This window comes from Porites lutea, chromosome 11, assembly GCF_958299795.1.
Source record: "Porites lutea chromosome 11, jaPorLute2.1, whole genome shotgun sequence".
NCBI classification, from domain to species: domain Eukaryota; kingdom Metazoa; phylum Cnidaria; class Anthozoa; order Scleractinia; family Poritidae; genus Porites; species Porites lutea.
In genome coordinates, this window is record NC_133211.1 from 17219099 (window position 1) to 17239991 (window position 20893).

At 37.2% G+C, this 20893-nt stretch overlaps 1 protein-coding gene across 2 annotated transcripts in view; it reads right to left on the bottom strand.

Annotated features, from left to right (window-relative positions):
• The window catches only part of LOC140951825 (solute carrier family 12 member 9-like), a 29335-nt gene that overhangs the window by 5330 nt on the left and 3112 nt on the right, over positions 1-20893 (bottom strand). For both annotated transcript variants that reach the window (XM_073401178.1, XM_073401177.1), the window contains 29 exons: positions 19937-20054; positions 19245-19340; positions 18263-18316; positions 17028-17111; positions 15718-15782; positions 14292-14357; positions 14120-14176; positions 13670-13760; positions 13080-13181; positions 12053-12114; positions 10915-10993; positions 10356-10400; positions 9967-10049; positions 9541-9665; positions 8633-8664; positions 8409-8480; positions 7170-7258; positions 6522-6584; positions 5684-5752; positions 5001-5051; positions 4528-4653; positions 4007-4049; positions 3375-3464; positions 2991-3040; positions 2484-2531; positions 1842-1882; positions 1687-1733; positions 1161-1196; positions 289-414 (listed from right to left, as the gene is read on the bottom strand). In XM_073401178.1, the coding sequence (XP_073257279.1) occupies positions 289-414; positions 1161-1196; positions 1687-1733; positions 1842-1882; positions 2484-2531; positions 2991-3040; positions 3375-3464; positions 4007-4049; positions 4528-4653; positions 5001-5051; positions 5684-5752; positions 6522-6584; positions 7170-7258; positions 8409-8480; positions 8633-8664; positions 9541-9665; positions 9967-10049; positions 10356-10400; positions 10915-10993; positions 12053-12114; positions 13080-13181; positions 13670-13760; positions 14120-14176; positions 14292-14357; positions 15718-15782; positions 17028-17111; positions 18263-18316; positions 19245-19340; positions 19937-20054 (2110 nt within the window). The remainder of the gene's footprint in view (positions 1-288; positions 415-1160; positions 1197-1686; positions 1734-1841; positions 1883-2483; positions 2532-2990; positions 3041-3374; positions 3465-4006; positions 4050-4527; positions 4654-5000; positions 5052-5683; positions 5753-6521; positions 6585-7169; positions 7259-8408; positions 8481-8632; positions 8665-9540; positions 9666-9966; positions 10050-10355; positions 10401-10914; positions 10994-12052; positions 12115-13079; positions 13182-13669; positions 13761-14119; positions 14177-14291; positions 14358-15717; positions 15783-17027; positions 17112-18262; positions 18317-19244; positions 19341-19936; positions 20055-20893) is intronic.

Sequence of the window (20893 nt, forward strand, 5' to 3'; positions counted from 1 at the left end):
AAAGACACTAAGGACAATCCAAATTTGCGAGCGTCGAGACATATCAAAACAGAAAAGGCCTCATTTCCGGTTGGCGTGTGTCGTTCAAAAACGCCTTTGCTTCTCAGACTTTTCGCGGCTTGCCTTGACACCGCTGGCTGCTTGAAACGGTTACTGGTACCACCCCACTAATAACTTGGAAGAATAATAACCGACTTATCGAGTGTCCAACAGACAGTGACATCTAAGCTTAGTTCTATTTTCATTGGCGAGCCCTTATGATTTTAGTTATTATTATCATATTCATACCGTCAGTTTCGACGATCTGCATGACTCGGAGCTTGGTTCTAGACTCCCAGAATTGGACCATGTGAAGAATACAACTCAGTTGAAGAATCAGCAGAAAAGTGAAGTCATAAGGACCTAAAACCAAACCTGATGGACAAAATGGAACAATGACCCTTGAGGAAGAACTAGAGTACTTTATAAGGCTAGGATAGCAATTCAAAGTTAAACCTCTAGCACTAACATGTTTGACCTACGGAAACAATTGTCAACAATTCATATGGCAAGATAGAACTACAGTTTAAGACTCCACAATTGTTTCTGGGAGAGATTGGTTGATGGACTATTTCCGAATTGCCCAAGCCTCCGTTTTAACACGAAGGTAGGTGTAAAGGCTTTGATATCAGAATGACTTTATTCTCATACAAACAGAAATCAATCTCCAATTGGCCTCTTTGTGAAAGTAAGGGATTTGGAAATAGGAAATGGCCCTTGAACATCGTAACATCATTTAGGAAGACTGTTTAGATTTATAGAACAGTGTAGTGGGGCCGAACATGAAACAAATGATCTAAATTAAGCATAACATGCAGGGTTAAGAATAACAACTGGTAGAAGTCAAATCAGCTAGCTATTTACAAGCACGGCCGAGGATTTGAACTCGGGACTACAGTAAACAAAACCAGCGAGCGGTCAGAGCGGAACTTGAACTCGGGGCTTCCGAATTGCAAGTCCAGCCCTTTAACCGCTCGGCCTTCTTCTATCTGAGAGTCTGGCACAGGCTGCCATAATGATAGAAAAGAAAACAAATTGTGGTTTCCCATCGACAATTCAGCCACCATCCGACCTGAATGAAACAAATTACGTCAATTAAGTGTACAAGAACGAAGACTTACCCTCCTCTACCATACTGGTATTCATGGGCCATACATCTAAAAATATAAGGGAGGCAGACCACAGGCTTAAAAGGGAATAAAATTCTTGCAAAAGAGCTGCAGTGTCTTATCAGTGCGTAAACACAGAAGCACTTTCAAACTGGCAAAGAAATTGTCTTAACCTACCCAACAAGCCTAATTTAACACAAAATTAAACTTCATTGTAAATCATACAAAAAAAGTAATAAAATATACGGACGATTAGATTAACAATAACCGGACACGGAAAATGAGGAACATTCTATGAATGAACAATCATCAAAGTTGAAAAAGCAGTTTAAAACAAACAAACTAACAAACATGAGTGACACCATTGCTTCGCTCGAAAAATTAAGGTAGCAACGACGAGAAGTGAACGGCATTTTGAATGCCGAGAAGGCCTGGGGACTAGGTCCAATTCTCACTCTCTGTCTGTGTTCGCCTGAATCATTGTGAAGATTTTTTAGTGACACCAAGCAATCCTTCTTTAATAATGCAAGATGCTTACCGATGTATCCTTCCTTGCCAAGGCTGTTTTTGTCCAGCTGTGAAAAGCTGCAATAATTAAGAATTTCCAGTTGCAATTACGCAAAGCAAATTAGTTTTGATCACTCTTTGAAAAAGGGCAAACCAGGCAGAAATTTCTACAACAACAATACTTACTGTCTAGCAATGCAAACATTCTTTTCCATCAACACAGCATCCTATTATTAAATAAAAAACGGCGACTGAGAAAACTCTGATACTTAAACATAGAAACAAACAAACAAACAAACAACGACAAAAACAAAAATCCTATTGTTCCTTACAATTCTTACCCTGAAATTCATAGTAGTCATGTTTTTAACAGCTTTCGACTAAAATTTTCCTCATTGTAACTCTCTTTGTCCACGAATTGAACAAAGCACCGCATGACAGCAAAGTCAGTTAAGTAACTCTTTTCATAAAAAAAACTTTCTAAAACAGCCGTTTTTGCTGTACAGTATTATTGCGAACGTTGACTTATATAAGTTGTAAGGGGATTGGTCAGAGTGCTTGACTTGCTGTTCAGAGATCCAGAGTTCAAGTTCCGCTCTGATCGCTAGCTGCACTTGTTCCTCGTTAGTCCTAAGTTCATCTCCTTGGCCATGCTTCGAGATACCCAACTATTTTGTCTTTTGCCAATAGGGATTCTAGAACCAACTATGTTTATTTGAACTCCGTGTAAACCATTTGCCTGGGCCCCACTAGCCTTTGAGCTATAAACACTGCCGAGGGTAAACAAAGGTCATCTGGTAACACTTAATTTATCCCTACAAAACGTACCTTGATAATTCCTACGTAATCCTTTAGAGTCAGCGTTTGCTGTCCTGGCTGCGGATAAAAGAAAGTGAAAGAAACACATTCATTGTTTGTAAAATTGGTTAAATGAATGAAATTTGGGACTTCTGAGCCTCATAACTGTTTTGAACTGAAAAGTCAAATGAAGTTACAACCTCTTCCCCAGGCTCTGCTCGATTTCCCATATGACGTCATTGTGAAAAACGAGAAGCTCCTGGGGACGAGGTTGCTGAAATTATGAACCCCCTCTGATAGACTGTGACTTGAAATGTTGTACAATTGGCATTGGATTTAATGGAGCCGAAACCAATTGTTGACTTGAACACAAATTAGGCATCCTACTGATGAACAGTTACAGGCAATGAAAAATTTCCAGCAACAACAAATATTTGGAGTTTTACAGATGTAAGGATACACGAGATAATAAATGAATAGAATTTAACACTAAAGAAAATGGCAGTACCCAGTAAGTGGAGTGACAAGACAACTTACATGAGTTCGTAGAGGTGGAAGTTGTAACTGTACACTGCGAAGGATCTCATCTATGGTAGATAACGGCGAACACATTACCATGTATCAATACATGAAACACAACAACGATTAAGCTGTGATCTCGTCACTCTGTGCACAAGGAAAACGTCACTTAAGGGATAACAGGCAAGTTTCATGACAGTGGTAAAAACAGGTCTCTTAATATTTTCAAACAAACTTTGACTTATAACGAAAACTAAAAGAACATAAAGGCCTTAATTCTAAAAAGTAAGATTCTTAAACCATAATGCTATGAATCGCGAGGTGAAAAAGGGGAAAAAATCAATTGTCATGTATCTTGATTTGTTAAACTGTGAAACAATTAACGCAAAAAAAACCTTTTACCTTTCCTCTGTGCTCTTAACCACGGAAACCTGTTTTTCCTAAATATTCCACGAGAGAAATTGTCTATTGGCAACTCATGATCATAAAAACCTATAAACATAAAGTGTTCAGTTAAATTAATAACTATTTTAAGACAACTGAGATAATGCCTGCATATCCGTTTGGTGAAAAACGTCTAACGTCTATTAGAAAGGTAAACTCACAATGGCCGAAAGCTTCTAATCGTTCGCCTTCGACTTCTGATCACCAAGCTTTTCTATGTTTCGGTAGCATCTCGCGTGGGTTACCCCCAAAAACGGCGACAGAAAATTAAGTCATTTGCTTTACGCTTTTCTGTAAATTTCTTTGCCGTCCCGCATGACTATGACTTGAAATGTTCTTTAGACTGTGAACAGAAAAGGACGCAAACTTAACTGTATCTATCTGAGCTAGGACCCAGCCCCCTCTCTTCAGCTTCAATCTACATTGGTAACTTCTAAGTAACTGGGCGTCTTGGTTAAATTGCGAAAAAAGAAAAAAAAAAAAATGGAAAAGCCCGCAGTCACTTTTTTCCGTAACGTTTTTATTGGTGCTGCCCCTGTTTAATCGTAAGGTCACCATAAATTATAATGTGATAAAAAATATAAATTTACCCAGAACAAGAGTGTTGGGCTTCATTCCACCAAGTCCAGAAGCCTGAAGAAAAAGAAAGTGATCTGGTTATTTGATACTTTTCAGCATTAATCTGAATAGCTAGAAAAGCATGTTAACACATACATAATGGTCCGGCCATGTCAAAAACTCTACCAGAACAGATGCGAAAGATTTGACAATTATTGACAGCGTCCACAATCAGTAATCTGTTTAGGTTTAGAAACGCATACAAGGTCTTCGAAAAAGCCCTCAAAGCTGGAGAGTATATATATTGAAAACGGAAATCTATTGTTTCGGTATGGACAGGCAAAAACGGAGCTTCTGAAAATGTGTCTTAATGGCGCCTACAAGACAAGAGTATCATACAAATAACCGAGTACGAAAACGTATCACGAGATAAGAGTTTTCGATGGCTGAGGGCGGACGGTCGCAGACTATGCGTAAACGCTAGTGCGGACGCGAAGATTTCGATGCGTTATCGCTAGGTAGACAAAGATGAAAAGGTTATTTCTATCATTACCATCAGTAAGTTTTGCGCGCCAGTTCGTATATTCCCAGTTACTGTAAGATCCACAAAAGCTTTAATCTCAGTACATTCCACAAAATTCAGCCAGGTAGTAAGGTCACTTTTTTGTTTTCTCACAGTCTGTGAAGGACAAAAAAAACAATAAAGAAGGGAAAAATATCCACCGTACAGTAAAATATGAGCATTCGACTATTCATTAGTTTTACAAAACTTCTAAAGAAAAGTGATTTGTAGGTACAAGGTATGAAGTTGATTGATAAGATATCAGTGTTTTGGGTTATGCATGTTTTTCAAGCAAACACGCAGGGTCACTTTTCATTTCACTTTGATTTCATTTCATTTTTAAAAGCAAACATAAAGGGCCTCTGTCCATCATAAAAAATTGCAACAGAAACAAGCCCTAAGATCGTTTTAACCTCAGGTGTAAACGGACCGAGCGACTTACATAACTATGCGCAGATTCTTACTTGTTCAATGAAGTCACCTTCTTGAACATGACCTAGAATAAAAAGGCCGCCCTGGAAGGAAAATCAAAAACAAAAACAAAATAAATAAATAAATGAATAAATAAATAAAGAAACTTGCTAAAACTGTTATTCACTATTCTTTTCAAACCTTACTAATACCCCACGAAGAGAAAACAAAGGATAACTCTTTCCATCGCTGAGAGTTTGGAAATAGTATCCCAATAAAATTTTGCCAACCTTTGGCTTAGCTTTCAATTTCTTCAAAAATTGGTGATCATTTGAGAGCCTCTATCAAACACTGGAAAGAACTTTTCATCCGATTTCCAATAACCTCAGGGTGAAATTTAAAAATCTCGGCTGGGCCTCGTCTCACCAACTCCTTTTATGGATGTGTTGCGATCAAATTAAACACGTTTTCTCATGCTTTATGTAATATATACTAAAGAAAGGACTATTGAAAACAAATTAAATGTAACATTAGTTGGAAGGTCATTACAGGGGCATTATAGTCTTGAAGCGTCCCGCTGCGTTTGATGGGTTCCCTGTGTCTCGGTTCAACAGGTTCCCTGTGCGTAATTTTCGAGCTCGCACAACGAATATTTTTGGAGGTAGTGTTATTACGCTCACTGTTGCGTGCGGTTTCTCTCTGTCATTCTTTGTACCAAAAAGCACAGCATTCTTACCTTCTTGATATCATTGACAAAGTCAATTAAGGGGTAACTTGAGCGAGGATTGGACACCAACAGCAACACCTGGCAAAGAGTAGCAAAACTGTATTGACATGAGAAATCACGTGATCAACAGGTCACTAGCACGGGACAGAGAAAAAATCTGAGTCCCCGACAGGTATTGAACCTATGACCCTCCGTACACCGGTCGGATGCTCTAATCACTGAGCTACGAAGGACCCGTGGCGAGCTGTGCCATATGCAAGGTTCATGTATGACATGCATCGTCATGTGTGTGATAAATAAAGAATGATGGTAAATTTTAAGCTCAGTGAAGAAATGAGAAATGATGTGATCAACACGTCACGAGCACGGGACAAAGAACGTGCTCGTGACATGTTGATCACATCATTTCTCATTTCTTCACCGAGCTTAAATTTTACCATCATTCTTTATCTATCTTAACGTTGTTGTCAAAAAGCCTGAACAAAATGGAAGCTTTAGTTGGGAGCTCCGTACTCGCTTGCGTTTGCTGTTTTACAGTAATCAGCTAAATTTAGTCCCATTTAATTCCTCGTTTCATTACATTCTAATACTCGTAAACGAAATCTGGTCGCCATTTTGAATAATTAATGACCTTTTTCTTATCCCTCGATCAACTTCTTGGAGCATTAAATAGAATGGCTTGGCTCCACTTTTAAATGTTTGTTATGATAAATGGAATCAGCATGGAAATCATCATACTTTTCTTGCAAATTGCACTAAATTCATCCAGGCAAACGTACCTGGGGTAGCAAATCTGATGTTGTACTAAAAATGCGACTCCCCCGGACATCTTCTGTAATATCATTACCTGTGGTCTCCAATACTTTACGTGCTCCTTCCGTAAGTCTAATCGAAGAAGATATTTCCTAACCTATGACAAAATCCAGACGAAAACGCGTTAAAATGCCAACAAACGTAGTTACACAGATATAGGTTACGAAGAATTGGGAAAATTTCAAACGTAAGTGACAATACGTTCCAGAAATACTAGAGTAAATGAAGTACAACCACCTATCCACACTTTTGCTATAGTGTCATGCTTTGTGCTGCCTCATTTTCAGAGAATCGGGAGAAGCTATACAGGACAGTTAGGAGTGAAGGTTAAGAAAGAGAACGCGAGAGCCCAGAGGCACTTTTAGTCTCATGAAGTCGAACCTAGAAAGTTCCCTGCTTCGAACTGGCCAGATACATTTTCTGGTCAGTAAGAAGCATGTAATTTCAACTGCTTCTGGAACTGGCTACTTAGGACTAAGTCAAACGTAACCTGTGGCTTACCAGGCCCAGAAGTTCGTTTAAGTTTGCAAATTATGTGCTTTCTGCGACTGCGACTTATCTTCTTAGTGCAAATCTCGTCCAAATTAGTGTCCCTCAGGTCCAAGATGATGGTGGACACCGACACGAATGAACCGACTCCCTTTTTGCCGTTTTACACACTATACGACGTTAACATACTTACCTGATGGTATATTAAGGCTTGAGAGACATCACCCCAGGGAGTGGGGGGTGCGCGAAGGGAAATCACCACAAATAAGATCAACATCACGGCTGCAAGAAGACAATTAAACACCACATAATATTAGTGCCACTGGAGAAAATTTCTAACAGTTAAATGTAGTATCATCCCAAAAGAGTTAAATGCTAAGCTACGAAGATTTGCTCAAAAAAGAAAAACAAATAAAAAATAAACAAAGAAATAAATAGATGTAACAATTAAGTTAGAGCACATCCACACTGACAGTCTGCTTCTTTTTCTATCACATTTCTGATCGAACTGAAGTTTGGAAATGTTAATTTATAAGAGGAAGGGAAAACCGGAATAACCAACGAAAAACCTTACGGGGGAAGGAAGGGCTAGTAACCAATAGCAATACTCATTCCACATTTGACTTTGCCTACAGAATTTGAGCCAATGCGCCACCGTTGTTCTCAATCGGTCTACTACGTTAAATGTCACGGAGCAAATAATTTTTTTTTGAAATTTATGATGAAGATCTGATAGACATGCATTTTTGAAAGAACAAAAAATTCCCCAAAATAAGATAGCGTATTTAACCTTTCACCCAACTCTCAAACGTACAATCAAGTCAGATCAAGCGTACCCCCATATATTTCATTAACGATATCTTTGTTTGAAAATTGAACGTGTGTGCTGTTGCTGCTATTAGCATCAAATTCCAATCTTCATTACTGTATGCGGTCAGACTGAAAAAGCTTTCACACTTTGAATGGATAAAATTACAGCGAGGACATTTAGATCGAGTTCAAGAAGAAAGCCAAGACCCTGCTTACACGGTCCCGGACAAATTTTTGAACGGACGAATTTTTTACCTGTTCAACCCGTTTACACGGAACCGTGCAAATTCTGTTACAGATTGCGGTACTATTTGCCGTTCAAAAACTTGCTCGGTTCCTCGGTTCCCGTGTAAACGAAAAGTGGATCCGTGTACGTTTTTGTCCGTTCAAAAATTTGTCCAGACCCGTGAAAACGGGGTCTAGGCTAACTGAAATTTTAACTACCTCGCGTGTGAATTCACTGCTCTTTAGGAATCACTATTCATTAAGGGCCATAGCCTGTTCCAGGCTCATAGATAGTGGGGAAGAAGCGAAAGTAAAAAGCACACGCGAAAGCTTGGCAGGGCGTTTTGTTTTCGTGTTTTATTTTCGTGTTCGACTGATCTCATCTGCGATCACTTACCTACAGCCAAAGCTGCGTATTTGTAGTTTATCAAGAACATGATCAGGAAACACAACACTGCACCAAGAAGAGCTAAAAAATATAAACGAAAGAAAACAACTGATGTTTACGCTGCAACGGATAAATAAATCTAGTGAACTATTTTGAAAAACATATCAATTAACATGGAGTTAAATAGCGACAATCAACTACAATTTCAAAATATTAGCAACATTTATACTAACCAGACTGCCATGAGAAATACTGAAATGTTGGTCTGAAAGAAATAGAGAAAGACCATATGAGAGCCGAGGAATGACCCTGTCTAGGAAATTTATCATGAAAGGTTGTATTGGCGTAGACATCTTTGTATCTGTGTGTGTTCGGCAAGTGTTTTTTGTTTCATATTACCGGTGGCAAAGATTGTCGCACGACTTCTGATGATGGGCTAATACATTTTGCGCCATTTTCTCAACCAGTGGCAAGTGAAAAACAATTGATCATTTAGCATTACATCGAAAGCATTATCCGGCTTATGTAGTTACTTTGGAAATTAAAAGTGCAGAGGATGCGCTACGCGTATTATGATTGGTCAGCATACATTTGAATCCCCCGTACGGGAATAATTCTTACAAGCGCGCGGCCACCAACTGGGTACGAGGGACAGGTAGCCTCTCACCAGTGCATTTCCCAGCTCAGTCGCACTAAGCAGTGTTAATGCGCCGGGAAAAATCATCATCGTCGGTAACTGTGCTCACATTGTGGGTCGCTCCTCATAAAATGTTCTACAATTGGTATTGGATTTAATGGAGCTGAAACCAATTAAGGAATTGCACAAATTTCAGGCATCCTACTGATGAACAGTTACGACTTTTAGATATTTCAAGCAACAAAAATTTGCTGTCTGTCCTCTTTGAAACGCACCACAAAGGTACTCCCACAGCTGGCCACGACCCCGAAATTTACCACTTATACACTGTTTTGCTTTTCCCCCTGCGCAGATCCAATGTCGCGCTGGAAAAACAATTTTTCCTTGCCCTCTGTACGATGCATGCTACTACACTGATTTCTACAGGTCTCTTTCCTTTAGCTGGGTATAAATACAAGGATGACGATGTAATTATGTACGTCCATGGTGTGAATTCAGTAATACCTAAAATTTGGTGCGGATGCAACTTTGAGTACGAAGCAGGCCATGTTGGTGACTCCATAAGATAGAAGAAAGAACATACTGACCAACACAGCAACGTTATTAAGATTGCCAATCAAGAGAACAATCTACTTATGAGAAAGGGAGAGGAAAAAGAAAAAAAAAACAGAGAAAAATATTAGTTAAACACCCAAAAAAGGAAAAAAAATAATTGTAAGATATTTGAAAAAGGTTGATAGGTCTCTACCCTATCGTCCTATCAATATTTACAGTCAACACAACAAAGACAACATGTGTGCGTCACAGTTCCAGGTTAACTTTCAAGCTGACTTATGTTTATATATTAAAATGATGATATTAGTGAAAGCTTTTCGTTTACTTATGTTACAAATAAACTATACATGACTGATGAGTCTCTGCGGAACAAACCTGAATAAAGAGCCAGGAAACTAGAACGGCTCTCAATGGTTCTCCATTTCTTTGGACTTTACTAAATGGGCGTAGTATAATACCTAAGAGGTAAACAAGCCAATTTAAAAAACTAGGTCAAAGGCATGCTATTGAGGTGAGAGGGGTACTAGCCACTTAATAAAAAAAGTAGTAAATTAAAGCTGAAAAAAATTATCAAAAGTACGCCATCCAACATTTTGTACAGTAAATAACTTCCTTTTCTTTCTTCTCGGATTTTCTCTAAACGTTTAAGAAGGTGCCACAATTTCAAAAACTAGCTGGATATTCCCAGATGAAAAGCTTCACAAAACATATCTACAGCAGTTTCATCGAAGAAAGAAAGGTTTAAAGATCGAGTTATGATATACCTAAGAGGTCATCTTTGGCCACGGCTTGCAAAATTCGTGATGCACCTGTGAATAAAAAAAGGATAATTTTACAACAACAGATATAAGTTGATAGGACAGGATGGCCAGGAGCATGCCTTGGTCAAATGCAGTAAATAAGAAAAAATGTCCCAGCTATAAGACCGAAAAAAGTCGATGTTTAATGAACAACAACAACAACAACAACAAAAAAACGGTTAAAAAGGCAAAAGTTTATCGCCATTGCAGCTATATTTCAGGACCTCTTGTCACGAAATGGACGTTTTTCCTTTGAAAAATTAGAAAATATATATTCTTATCATTCTTATTTACTCCAGAAAAAAATTTCGATCTTTTGCTCACAATTCTGAGTAATGCTCCCTTTTCGGCGTGTTCCCGATGATAGATATTACATATAACTGCGTACCGATTTTGTGAGAAGAAGAGCCGTGATGAAGGCGCTATCAATTCTTTTTCGCACTCTGGGTATCAAATTGTTTTCAGTCTGTACCAGACCTATAAAACTACGTCAGCACAACCCTGTAATAAGCCTTTTACTCACCTATAAGGCAGCTGAGAGCAGCTGAAAGAGTTGCTGCAAATGCTCCAATTGTTACCAACAACTCAACTTTGTTTATTACCTGTATGATGACATATAGAGAAAAAGTGATGTTTTAAAGTTGACTTGTGGATATTCCTGTTAATGAAAGTGATGATGATAGGGAGCTTTTGCATCGACGACGGCCACGGCAGCGAGAACGTCACACGAAGAATTCGCGTTTTTTAAACTTTGTCGCGTTTATTCCAATTCGCTGTAAATGTCAAACGTATGCGAATTTCCCTGGAGCTGATAACTTAGGGACCGCATTCAAGTTTAGAAAGGTGAAAGAAAAATTCGTCGTGGCTTGTTTACGTCCTACATGAAAACTTGAAATTAGGCATTTTCACGTCGTAGTCGTGCAGGAACGGCAAAGAAATGTACAAAAAAGCGCGATGCACGTGCTAGGTTGTTGTTTTGCTCAACAAACCTATTGCTTTGGCGTCCTCGTTGCCGTCGCCGTCTTCGTTGCTAAAGCTCCCTGATAATTACAATTGCAAACGCTGTTACTACATTTGTAATGACACATGATGCTTTTGTCTTGAACAATATCAAAATACCTTTAGTGGAAGAATAGGAAGCTTTGTATCAAATTGTTAGGAAAGCCATGTGAAAGTTGAGAAGCTTTCAATTTTTTTTTTCTTCTCTTTTTTTTTTAATACAGCCTTACCAACAGGTACTTACAGACACTCAACAGATTACATAAATACATATTACACACTCCTGTTGGAAATTCTAAACGTACGAAAAGAAAGTGTATAATTATTACATTTTGACCGCAGTTTTGACAAGAGAAATAAAAGACAAAAACTGAGCGAGATGAAACCTTCTTACCAATAAACTGTTTGTGACAGGTTTGAAAATTGTTTGCAAATTAACTGATGTTCTCCCCCCGGGATTTTCGGAGCTTTACATCGAGTGATTTGGATCCTATCTAACCAGCAGCCTCTAAAAACTTCCCGTGAAAAAAGCGCCCACGCTTCTTTTCGACTGTAGATCGGAATTACAGAAAATTGTTGAACAAACCTAGTCCTTGCGGTTACTCTTAACCAAACACTTAACCAAGTAAAGACGATAACCCACACAGACCATTGATATTTACCTGAATATAGTTGTAGTTATTTTTCAGTAAGTCTTTGGGACATGTAGCACTGGTAAAAAACACTGCAAACAAAATTGAAGTATTAGTTGAGTTAACTTGTATAAAAACTGATCAATAACTGCACAGTCAGTGTGATTTGTTGTCGTTTGTGCAGCCCAGCTAATAGGGACTGATTAGAAAACTGTATGTTGTGAAAAGCACAGTATAACGTTGAGTGGCCAAGCTATTCTATGTAGTCGTTATCGGCCACATTTTCTTGGCACAGCCGTTAGGAATAATGGAAAAAATGCAGGGACTCGGAACAGATGTAGTCTGAGAAAACAGCCCACATTTGGCGACGCTAACACTGGTTTCCCCGCCAAATGACGTCTGAGAAAAGAGCGCAGAAATTCTATACTGATGACGTGTCACTACCCAGATCTGGGTAGTGCTTCTGATTGGTCGTGCCGCGTGGGAAATTTGATTGAACCAATCAGAAACACTACCCAGATCTGGGTAGTGACGCGTCATCAGTATTGAATTTCTGCGCTCGTAGCTCAGACGCCATTTGGTGGGGAAATCAGTGGTAGCGTCGCCAAATGTCGGCTGTTTTCTCAGGCTAGAACAGATGACAATCAAGTAAAGAAAGACAATATTATTTGGAAACTGCACGAATGCACGCTGGAAGTTAATCTTTCTTTCATCGTTTTTCGGAAACATGGTGCCAGGGTAGCAGTGTCCGAGAACCTGCAACGAATCAGTGTCGATTCTGCATAGAAAAACAATTAACACTCAATGAAAAATAAACACATAAATAAGTGTGGTGTATAAACATACAGAAGTGGAAAGCGCAGAGGATGCCAAGGGGGCTGTAAAAAAATGTGTGCTAAGAAAATGAGAAATTTTATTGTCTTAGAAATTAGATATTTGACGTTCTATGACAACATTTCCTTTTTCACTTTACTTGGAAAAAATATGGAAAATACATTTTATTAAACTGAATAAAAACAAGGGTAAAAAATAATATATATCCTCCACGATTACTAACCCAAGAGAATGTATATAACAAATGTGAACAGACTTGCTGCGAGTGTTCCAAAGGGAATAGCATAACCAGGTTTTTTCAAGTCTCCAGAAATATTAGCGCCAGCTAAGCACAAAGAAACAACTCAAATCAGACATAAAATATTAAGAAATAATTTGAAGCGTCTAAAACTGAATTATGGGAAGAGATCCCTGAAAGCGAATAATACGTAATAACGGGATTCATGATGGCCCCTGCCTCCTGCGCGGAGTGCATGTGTGACGTCATCGGTCACGTGAACTCACTCAACTCTGGCATTTCATATGAAATACAAGAAGGGGAGGAGCTACAGTATTGTAAAGTGCTGTCTTTATGAATATGGGAGTGAAATCAATAACCTGATGAGGTGTGCAGCCTCCTTGAACTTTTAAGCTATGGAATCTAGATTCCGACGAAATCAATATTGCGCACAGGCACAATTTTGGGGTAATTCCTCATTAAAGTGGTGCGAAAATTCCTGGGTTATTAACTTCCTCCCATCGTATTAGACAAAGGCTCTCAGTGCATATCCTACACCTGTTTTGGATCTTTGGATTGATTTTATCAATATTTACCCATGATGCCAGTAACTCCATTGAACAGCACTCCAAACACTAAAAGTACACTTTGATGTTCTCCTGTTGTGTAATCCCAACCAAAATGTGGCTAAAGAATTCAACAGTGAATATTTTAATAGGTGCAGTCATACAACACACTGAAAAAGACAAGGCACCCCATCCTCCTCTCCTCAAGTTTAGACATCAGTGGTTTAATTATTTTTTATAATGAATTGAAATAAAAAAAACTGCTTATAAGCGGTGAAAACGAACTCTACTCAAAAAATATGTTTAATGATATTTACAAAGGGAGACAAACGTAACGATGACTCTATTGTTGTGTTGGAACCATTGTGTTCCGTAATTGTGCACATATTGGTGTATTTGAGAATGTAATTCAATACAGTGTAAAAGCAGGTTATTATCGGACTTAAGAGAACGGGGTGATAAACTTTCGTTGTCACTTACCCAGAGGTTTTCATTGAAAGTTTTAGAACTCCACCCTGTGTAACTGAAATTACCATGCTGATAAAGCAGAGAAAAATAGAAAACGTCATGAGAAAAGGATGTGAAATGTGCTGGTAGAGGGCTCAAAGAGTAACAAACAGGACACAAGCATTCATGAATTTGATGAAATTACCTCATGCCTTTTATTGTCAGCCCCTGAGTGTAAATTCTTTTTCTCATGAACAATGAAAAAACTGACCTTGTAATAGGAAAACAAAAGAATTTATTATAACCCAGAAATAACAAACAAACAAAAAACTAAACTAAACAAAAACATAACATTATAAATTTCATATTTTAAGTATGCACTTTATTTGAGTGTCAATGTATTAAGCTGAAAGTACTAATATAAGGACACTATTTTTACATCTCCTACAAGACATATGGCCACCATTTTACGTTCTGAGCCACGCAAAGGTCTAGCCATTAGCAGGGTGAGGGGAATACCTTTATTTCACAGTTCTTTTTATTTAAGACCATGAGTACTGGTCCAGTCCTGGGAATTCAACCCACAGCCTCCCCACTCTGCAATCAAGCGCCCTACCGACTGATCTAATCCTGCTGTGGTTACACAGAAAAATGCTTTTTTTGTTGGTTTAGGGTCTTTATAAGCATTGCTACTATAATAACTTTATAAACTATTTTCTACAAGAAACTCCAATGAGCTGTCTTTAATAATGAGGGTGATTTGACTGACTAAAACAAGAACTTTACCTCTCAACATGGAAAATAAAAAGCGGGAAGGATGGTTTATTTTTCCGCAGTTTTGTTGAAGAACAGAATTTGTGGAACATGTATATCCCTATAATTTTCTCAGGTGTTTGTGCATACTGTGGGAGTGGAAAATACGATAATATTCCTTAACCAACGTTTGGGTGGTACTTCATGTAAACCTTCCTTTAACAGTATTTTTTGTTGTTTTGCACAAACTGCACGTGCAGTGTATGCAAATTTTGAGGAGCTCATGCATTGCACGTGCAAATCTTACAGAAAACAAAAAAAATGCGAAAGTCAGGTTTACATAAAGCACCAACCAAACAAAAGTTTAAATAATATTATGGCATTTTCCACTTTGGCCAATTAGGGCACCCTTAAAGATGTTACAATGCTTTGTCAAATAACATGTATGTACTATAATATAAGCCTTAGGTATCATTTCAATTTGCATAATAACAGTAATCATAAAGTGTGCAAAGAAAGTGGTGTCCGATAGCCCGGGGCTAGTGGATTTTACTATTGGGCTAGTGAATTCTGCTTTTAACTTGCCCGACAGGCAAGTGATGTTGTTTGAGGAATTCAAATAACAGAAGAACTGTGAGATCAATTCTGCTCTTCAAAAAGCTTTTGGGGCTAGTTGAAATGATGTCTGGGCTAGTAAATGTTAGCTTCAGCTTGCCTGAATGGCAAGCTGTAAAAATGAATTTCTTTGCACCCTGTCATAACTGTAATTTTTGTCTATAGGAAGTGAAAATTAATTTCTTGCTAATAAAACCACCATTTCCAAGGCAGCAACAACATAATTGAGATATGCTAATTTTTGAAGTTAATGCAACACTTACAAAAGAAGATGCAACAGCAATTAAAACAATAAGGTAAATTAAGAAAGACGTCTTTGCAAACATTCCTGCAATAAGCAACAAATCAGATATAAATGGTTTCTTCTTGGCAAAGAGTTTAAAACATAGGAGATGTTGTAACATTATTTTTGCTATTCATTTTGATAAATTTTTGTGCTTTTGAGGTAAGAAGAATTGTAGGCCATTTTAATAAAATAATTATTTTAAACCTTGGTGAAAACTCCTGTTTCTGGAGTCCAATAAAATCGTTAACCAGTATTTCTCGCAAACTTTCAATGTCCGGCCCCAAACTTCTATTACTTGAGAAAGAGTGCCATGATGTTCCAAAAGCTTTTGAGAGATATAAAACGTTTTACTTGCGAGCAGAGGTTTCTCTCTCCCATACCATTTGGCATTTATGAAGTTGTTCACATCACTTGTCAGTCGAGGAGTTTGTTTGTTTTATAGCTTTTCTTCCTGGGCCTATGAAACAAATCAACTACGCGACTGACAAGCGACATGAATGACTCCTTAAATGTTAAAAGCCATGCAAGAGAGAAACCTCTGTTTGCAAGGTATAAATCGTTTCTTTGCAAATCAAATTTTTCCTGGTTTTACCTATGTTAAATTGTATTACTACAAGCTTTCTTTGTTACTGGTTTATACTAAACACAATCTGGGGCAACAAATTGATCAAATCAGAAATTACTTTTGCTTAAAATTAATTCAACACTGCAGCAGTTATCAAAAATATGATAAAAGTTGTAGCATAAAATCATCATGAAATCTTTAATAAACTGGTTACATTATATAAAGACGAGGTACATTGTTAGTTTCCATGATCAAGACAATGAAGTAATAATAATAATAATAATAATAATAATAATAATGATGATGATAATAATGATAATAATAATAATAATAATAATAATAATAATAATAATAATAATAATAAATTCTTAATTATACGCTCCCCTTGGGGGGTTTTCAGGGATAATGAAACAATTATTCAAATAGAACATAATGATTATGTTTAAGAATCCCAACTGGTAGAAGGCGAACCAATTGGCTATTTACAAGCATCGTTTTGAACTCCGGACTACCAAGAACAAATTCAGCTGGCGGTCAGGGCGGGACTTGAACTTGGGGCTTCCGGATTACAAGTCCAGCACTCTAACCACTTGGCCACCCTCCCTCCAAATAATAAAAAAGGTAAATCTTGTGGAGACTGGTCAAAAGTCAAGCTTGAAAGGAATTCATGTTCATTCTTTCATGTAGCAATTGCAAAGTATGAAAATAGGTCTTTTTATTACCTGCACCAATAAGGCATACAATCAGGCAGAAAAGCAAGACTATAGAGCCATATGCAAAATGCCACCAGAAGTCATCTCGAAGAACTAGAAGGATAAAAAACAATAACATCATGACTGAGGAAATTGGTACAGTTTAAGTTATCATGTATAGGGCTGGACAAAAATTACTACTAAATTAATTACTTACAAAATTAAGAGGCTCCAGTAAACGAAGGCCATTCTCGGGGAGGCACAGATCAGGAACACTATAATAATTTAACTGGTAATTGTGACTGCACGAGACAAAAGGGGCTCTGAGGGGAAGGTGTGCACATGTACAGTCAGATTCAGCTTTATGCCCTGCCCTGAGCTTAGCCCTATCCTACTGTACCTACAGTAATCCAGGGCTGTCACTAGGAGAGGGAGGGTGGGGGGGAGGAGGGCATTTTCCCCAGCTACTATATGAACATGACCTCTGGCTACTTTCACCGGAAAACAGAAGTAAAATACAGGTAACCACTAACAGAACTTCCTAGCTGTTCAATTTTGCATACACCCAGCAACTTGAAATCTTACACTCACTATGTTGTTTTAAGAAAGAAAATGTTAAAAAAATCTACACACTTGAAATACTTATTGTTAGCTTCCCTTAAAATAATACCTGCACTGAAGTATAGTGAAAAAACTGACATAAAATGAAGGATAAACAAATTACCTCTTGGCTTGGCACTTATATCAAGTTTTACTATTAATAATAATTATTGAATACATATAATACAGTAGAACCACAATAACTTGAACTCTGATGGAAAACGAACAACAGTTTGAGTTAGGGAGGGTTCAAGTTATCGGCGTAGATTGCAAAATTCAAGTCAGTGTTAAAAACATATTATTGATAGTTGCTAATTTTTCAGCACTTCCAGCAGTGTATAGTGCTACTGCAGTGCAAGTTTAACTTATTTTATCAAAAATGGTAACACGAATAATTTTTTTATGATAAAAATGTGATCTGTTCGTTGCACCAATTAAAATCAAATTGCTGTGAGTGTTAACCAGTGCTGGGTTTAGTGTTCTCACTGACTATACAACAAGAAGAGCTAATGGAATGGCATAAGAGTAGAGTTACAAGAACCTGAGTTTGAGTTATTGGGGTAATTTTCTGTGACTTTTTGATCAAGAGTTGGAGTTAGTTCGAGTTAGCGGGAAGTTCGAGTTATCTGAGTTTGAGTTATCAGGGCTCTACTGACTGTACTTACAGCTGTGAGGGTGAACTGAATGACCAAAACTATTCACCAAAGCTTCCACAAAACCTTAAATACAAAACTTAAGTTTAAAGAACTGGAATGATATTAACCTAAAAAGATAATATAAAGATAAAGATAATATTGATGAAATTTTTTGCAGGTCTATATACATGTAATAATATCTTTGCAACTATTTCAAAAAGAAAATGGCGAGAATTCTCTACCTTTAAGAAAAAGGTTTCTACTTGTGATCCTTATGATCCAATTAATGAAGAAATTGATGCTAATCGGTTGAAAGTGCATTGTGCACTTCACTTAAATAACGTTATTATTAATTTGGTAGATGTATCAAAAGCTGCCATTAAAAACAATGCCCAGGGCTTTGTAATTTTCATTTCTCAATGATGTGTTAGTTTGCATGTGTGTCCACTTAATAGTACATTGGAGCTTACAGTAATGTTCTCAATATCATTTAAAATTACATGTAATAATCTTCTTTGTCAGTATTATTACTTCAATCATACATGGTAAGTCTTACCTATTTTTTGTTTTTCCTTGCATTGTAGTTTTAGTTACATATTATTTAGCAGTCTTGTCATTTCACTGTAAAAATTACTGATAACAAACGACGTTTCGACCCATCTTCGGTCATTTTCAAGTAAGTAAAAAAAGTTAAAACAATTAGCATGTATTTGTAAGATGTAAAATGACCGAAAATTGGACAAAACGTCGTTTGTTACCCATGATTTTTACTGTGCTAAGTTTTAGAAAACCCTTATATAATTACTTGTATAAGACTTATCATTTCAGCTCATTTTTTCTTTACATAAAAAATAAGCTTATAATCTACTGCTAGGTCAGTGTCAATTTAAGAATTAATAAAGTAATAATAAAAAGAATCATATTTTACATTGTATGACACAGTTAACTTCAAAAATAAATACATGTAATTTTTAGCATCGCATTAAACAGTTTACAGTATACATAAACTCACCTAAAAGATAGACAGCAGATGCAAATATGTTTGCAAAATAAAAGATAATCCCAATGGATCCACCAAACTCCGGACCTAATGTTCTACTGATCATATCTGACAGCAGCAGTTAACAGAACTTTGTCATATTAAATTTTTGAGTCATTATTTTGCAAGCTCAGTGTAAAAGTTTATCAGGAACCTCAACATAGGTTAAAGTAGACAAAAATACACCAAAGGTGGTATAATAAAGGTTTATAAGGTTGCTTTAGGATGGCAAAATTGAAAATAAACGACAGGTAAACTGAAAATGTTTGGGTTAGTTTTTTTTTTAAAATGCAGATGAGGTAATGTATAAAACTATGTATTACATGGATATGTACACATGTAACGTCTTAAACAAACACAATATTTATAAATACAACTGATTTTACAGTTAGATAGCAACCACTGGATGGTATGGCTGTATCACTGGGTGGGACCACAGACAGCCCAGTCTTGGCATTAGGCCACTTAGTGACATAATAAACCCTACCACGCCTCTACCACTTTTATAACTACAGTACTATATTATTTACAGTATCACATTTGGGTTAACTGTCGTAGGATCTGCAAACCTTTCTTAAAGACCAGCTCTTGGTAGTGAACTTTTAAGTCAAAACCTAAATTTTATATTAAGTGATGACCTCTAACTTATGGTTGCTGCAGGATACAATAGGCTCCACCCTCTTTAACAGTACCATTTGTTGCAATTGCAGAGATGGATAAGGCTGTTAGACCCACTATAAAGTAAGCAACCACAAACATTCCCACTGAAAGGACTAGGCCAGCCTGGGAAAATCAAACACAACATAAAAATAATTATGTAAACTTTTTTTAAAATCAAGGTTCATAGACAAGGCGAATTTATTTGAAGAGAGATGCTTTAACATATGAATTTGAAATGTGAGGGGAGCTGACTAGGAAGAACTTAAACAGGTGTACATATTTTAGACATGACTGAATTTGATGAGGTAATAATATCCAATAGAGTGTCCTACTGACACAGAGAACCAGGCCTATAATGTGCATACAATGCAATGCATCTTTAAGGTTGATGCTTGTTTTACAAAAAGATCCATTTGAAGGGACAGGTCCACCCATATCATAACGGTAGATGTTTAATCAAGGGTTGGAGCACTTTTTTAAAGTTTGATAATTCTTTTTTAAGTGATCAGAACTATCAGGTTAATTTTACTGTTCAGTGAGGCATTTATGTTTGAGCGTGCGATCTTCATTCTCGAAAACAGGATTCATCAGACACATGTTAAGACTGGTTTCCACATGATCTGTACAGCCTTCTCTCAGTAGTCATAAAGCAATAATAATGAATGGAAAACAGCCTTCAAGAGAGATGAGGCAAGGCAGTGCTTACTCAAGTGGAGTTTAATAACTATTTAACAGGGGGGTGGGGGGGTTACATGTACATTGTATTAAATTTAAGAAAGAGGCCTTACAAGCCAGGGGATGATGACTTTTATTGTTTTCTTCCATAAGGTGTCATTTACTACCTTTCTTATGATCCAGGTACAGTGATGAAAATGTACTCCAAACAACTCACAATATTTCAGGACAAGGATTATAATTATACACACATTTCAGGCCATGCATTAAGTGAATCAAGTTTTACT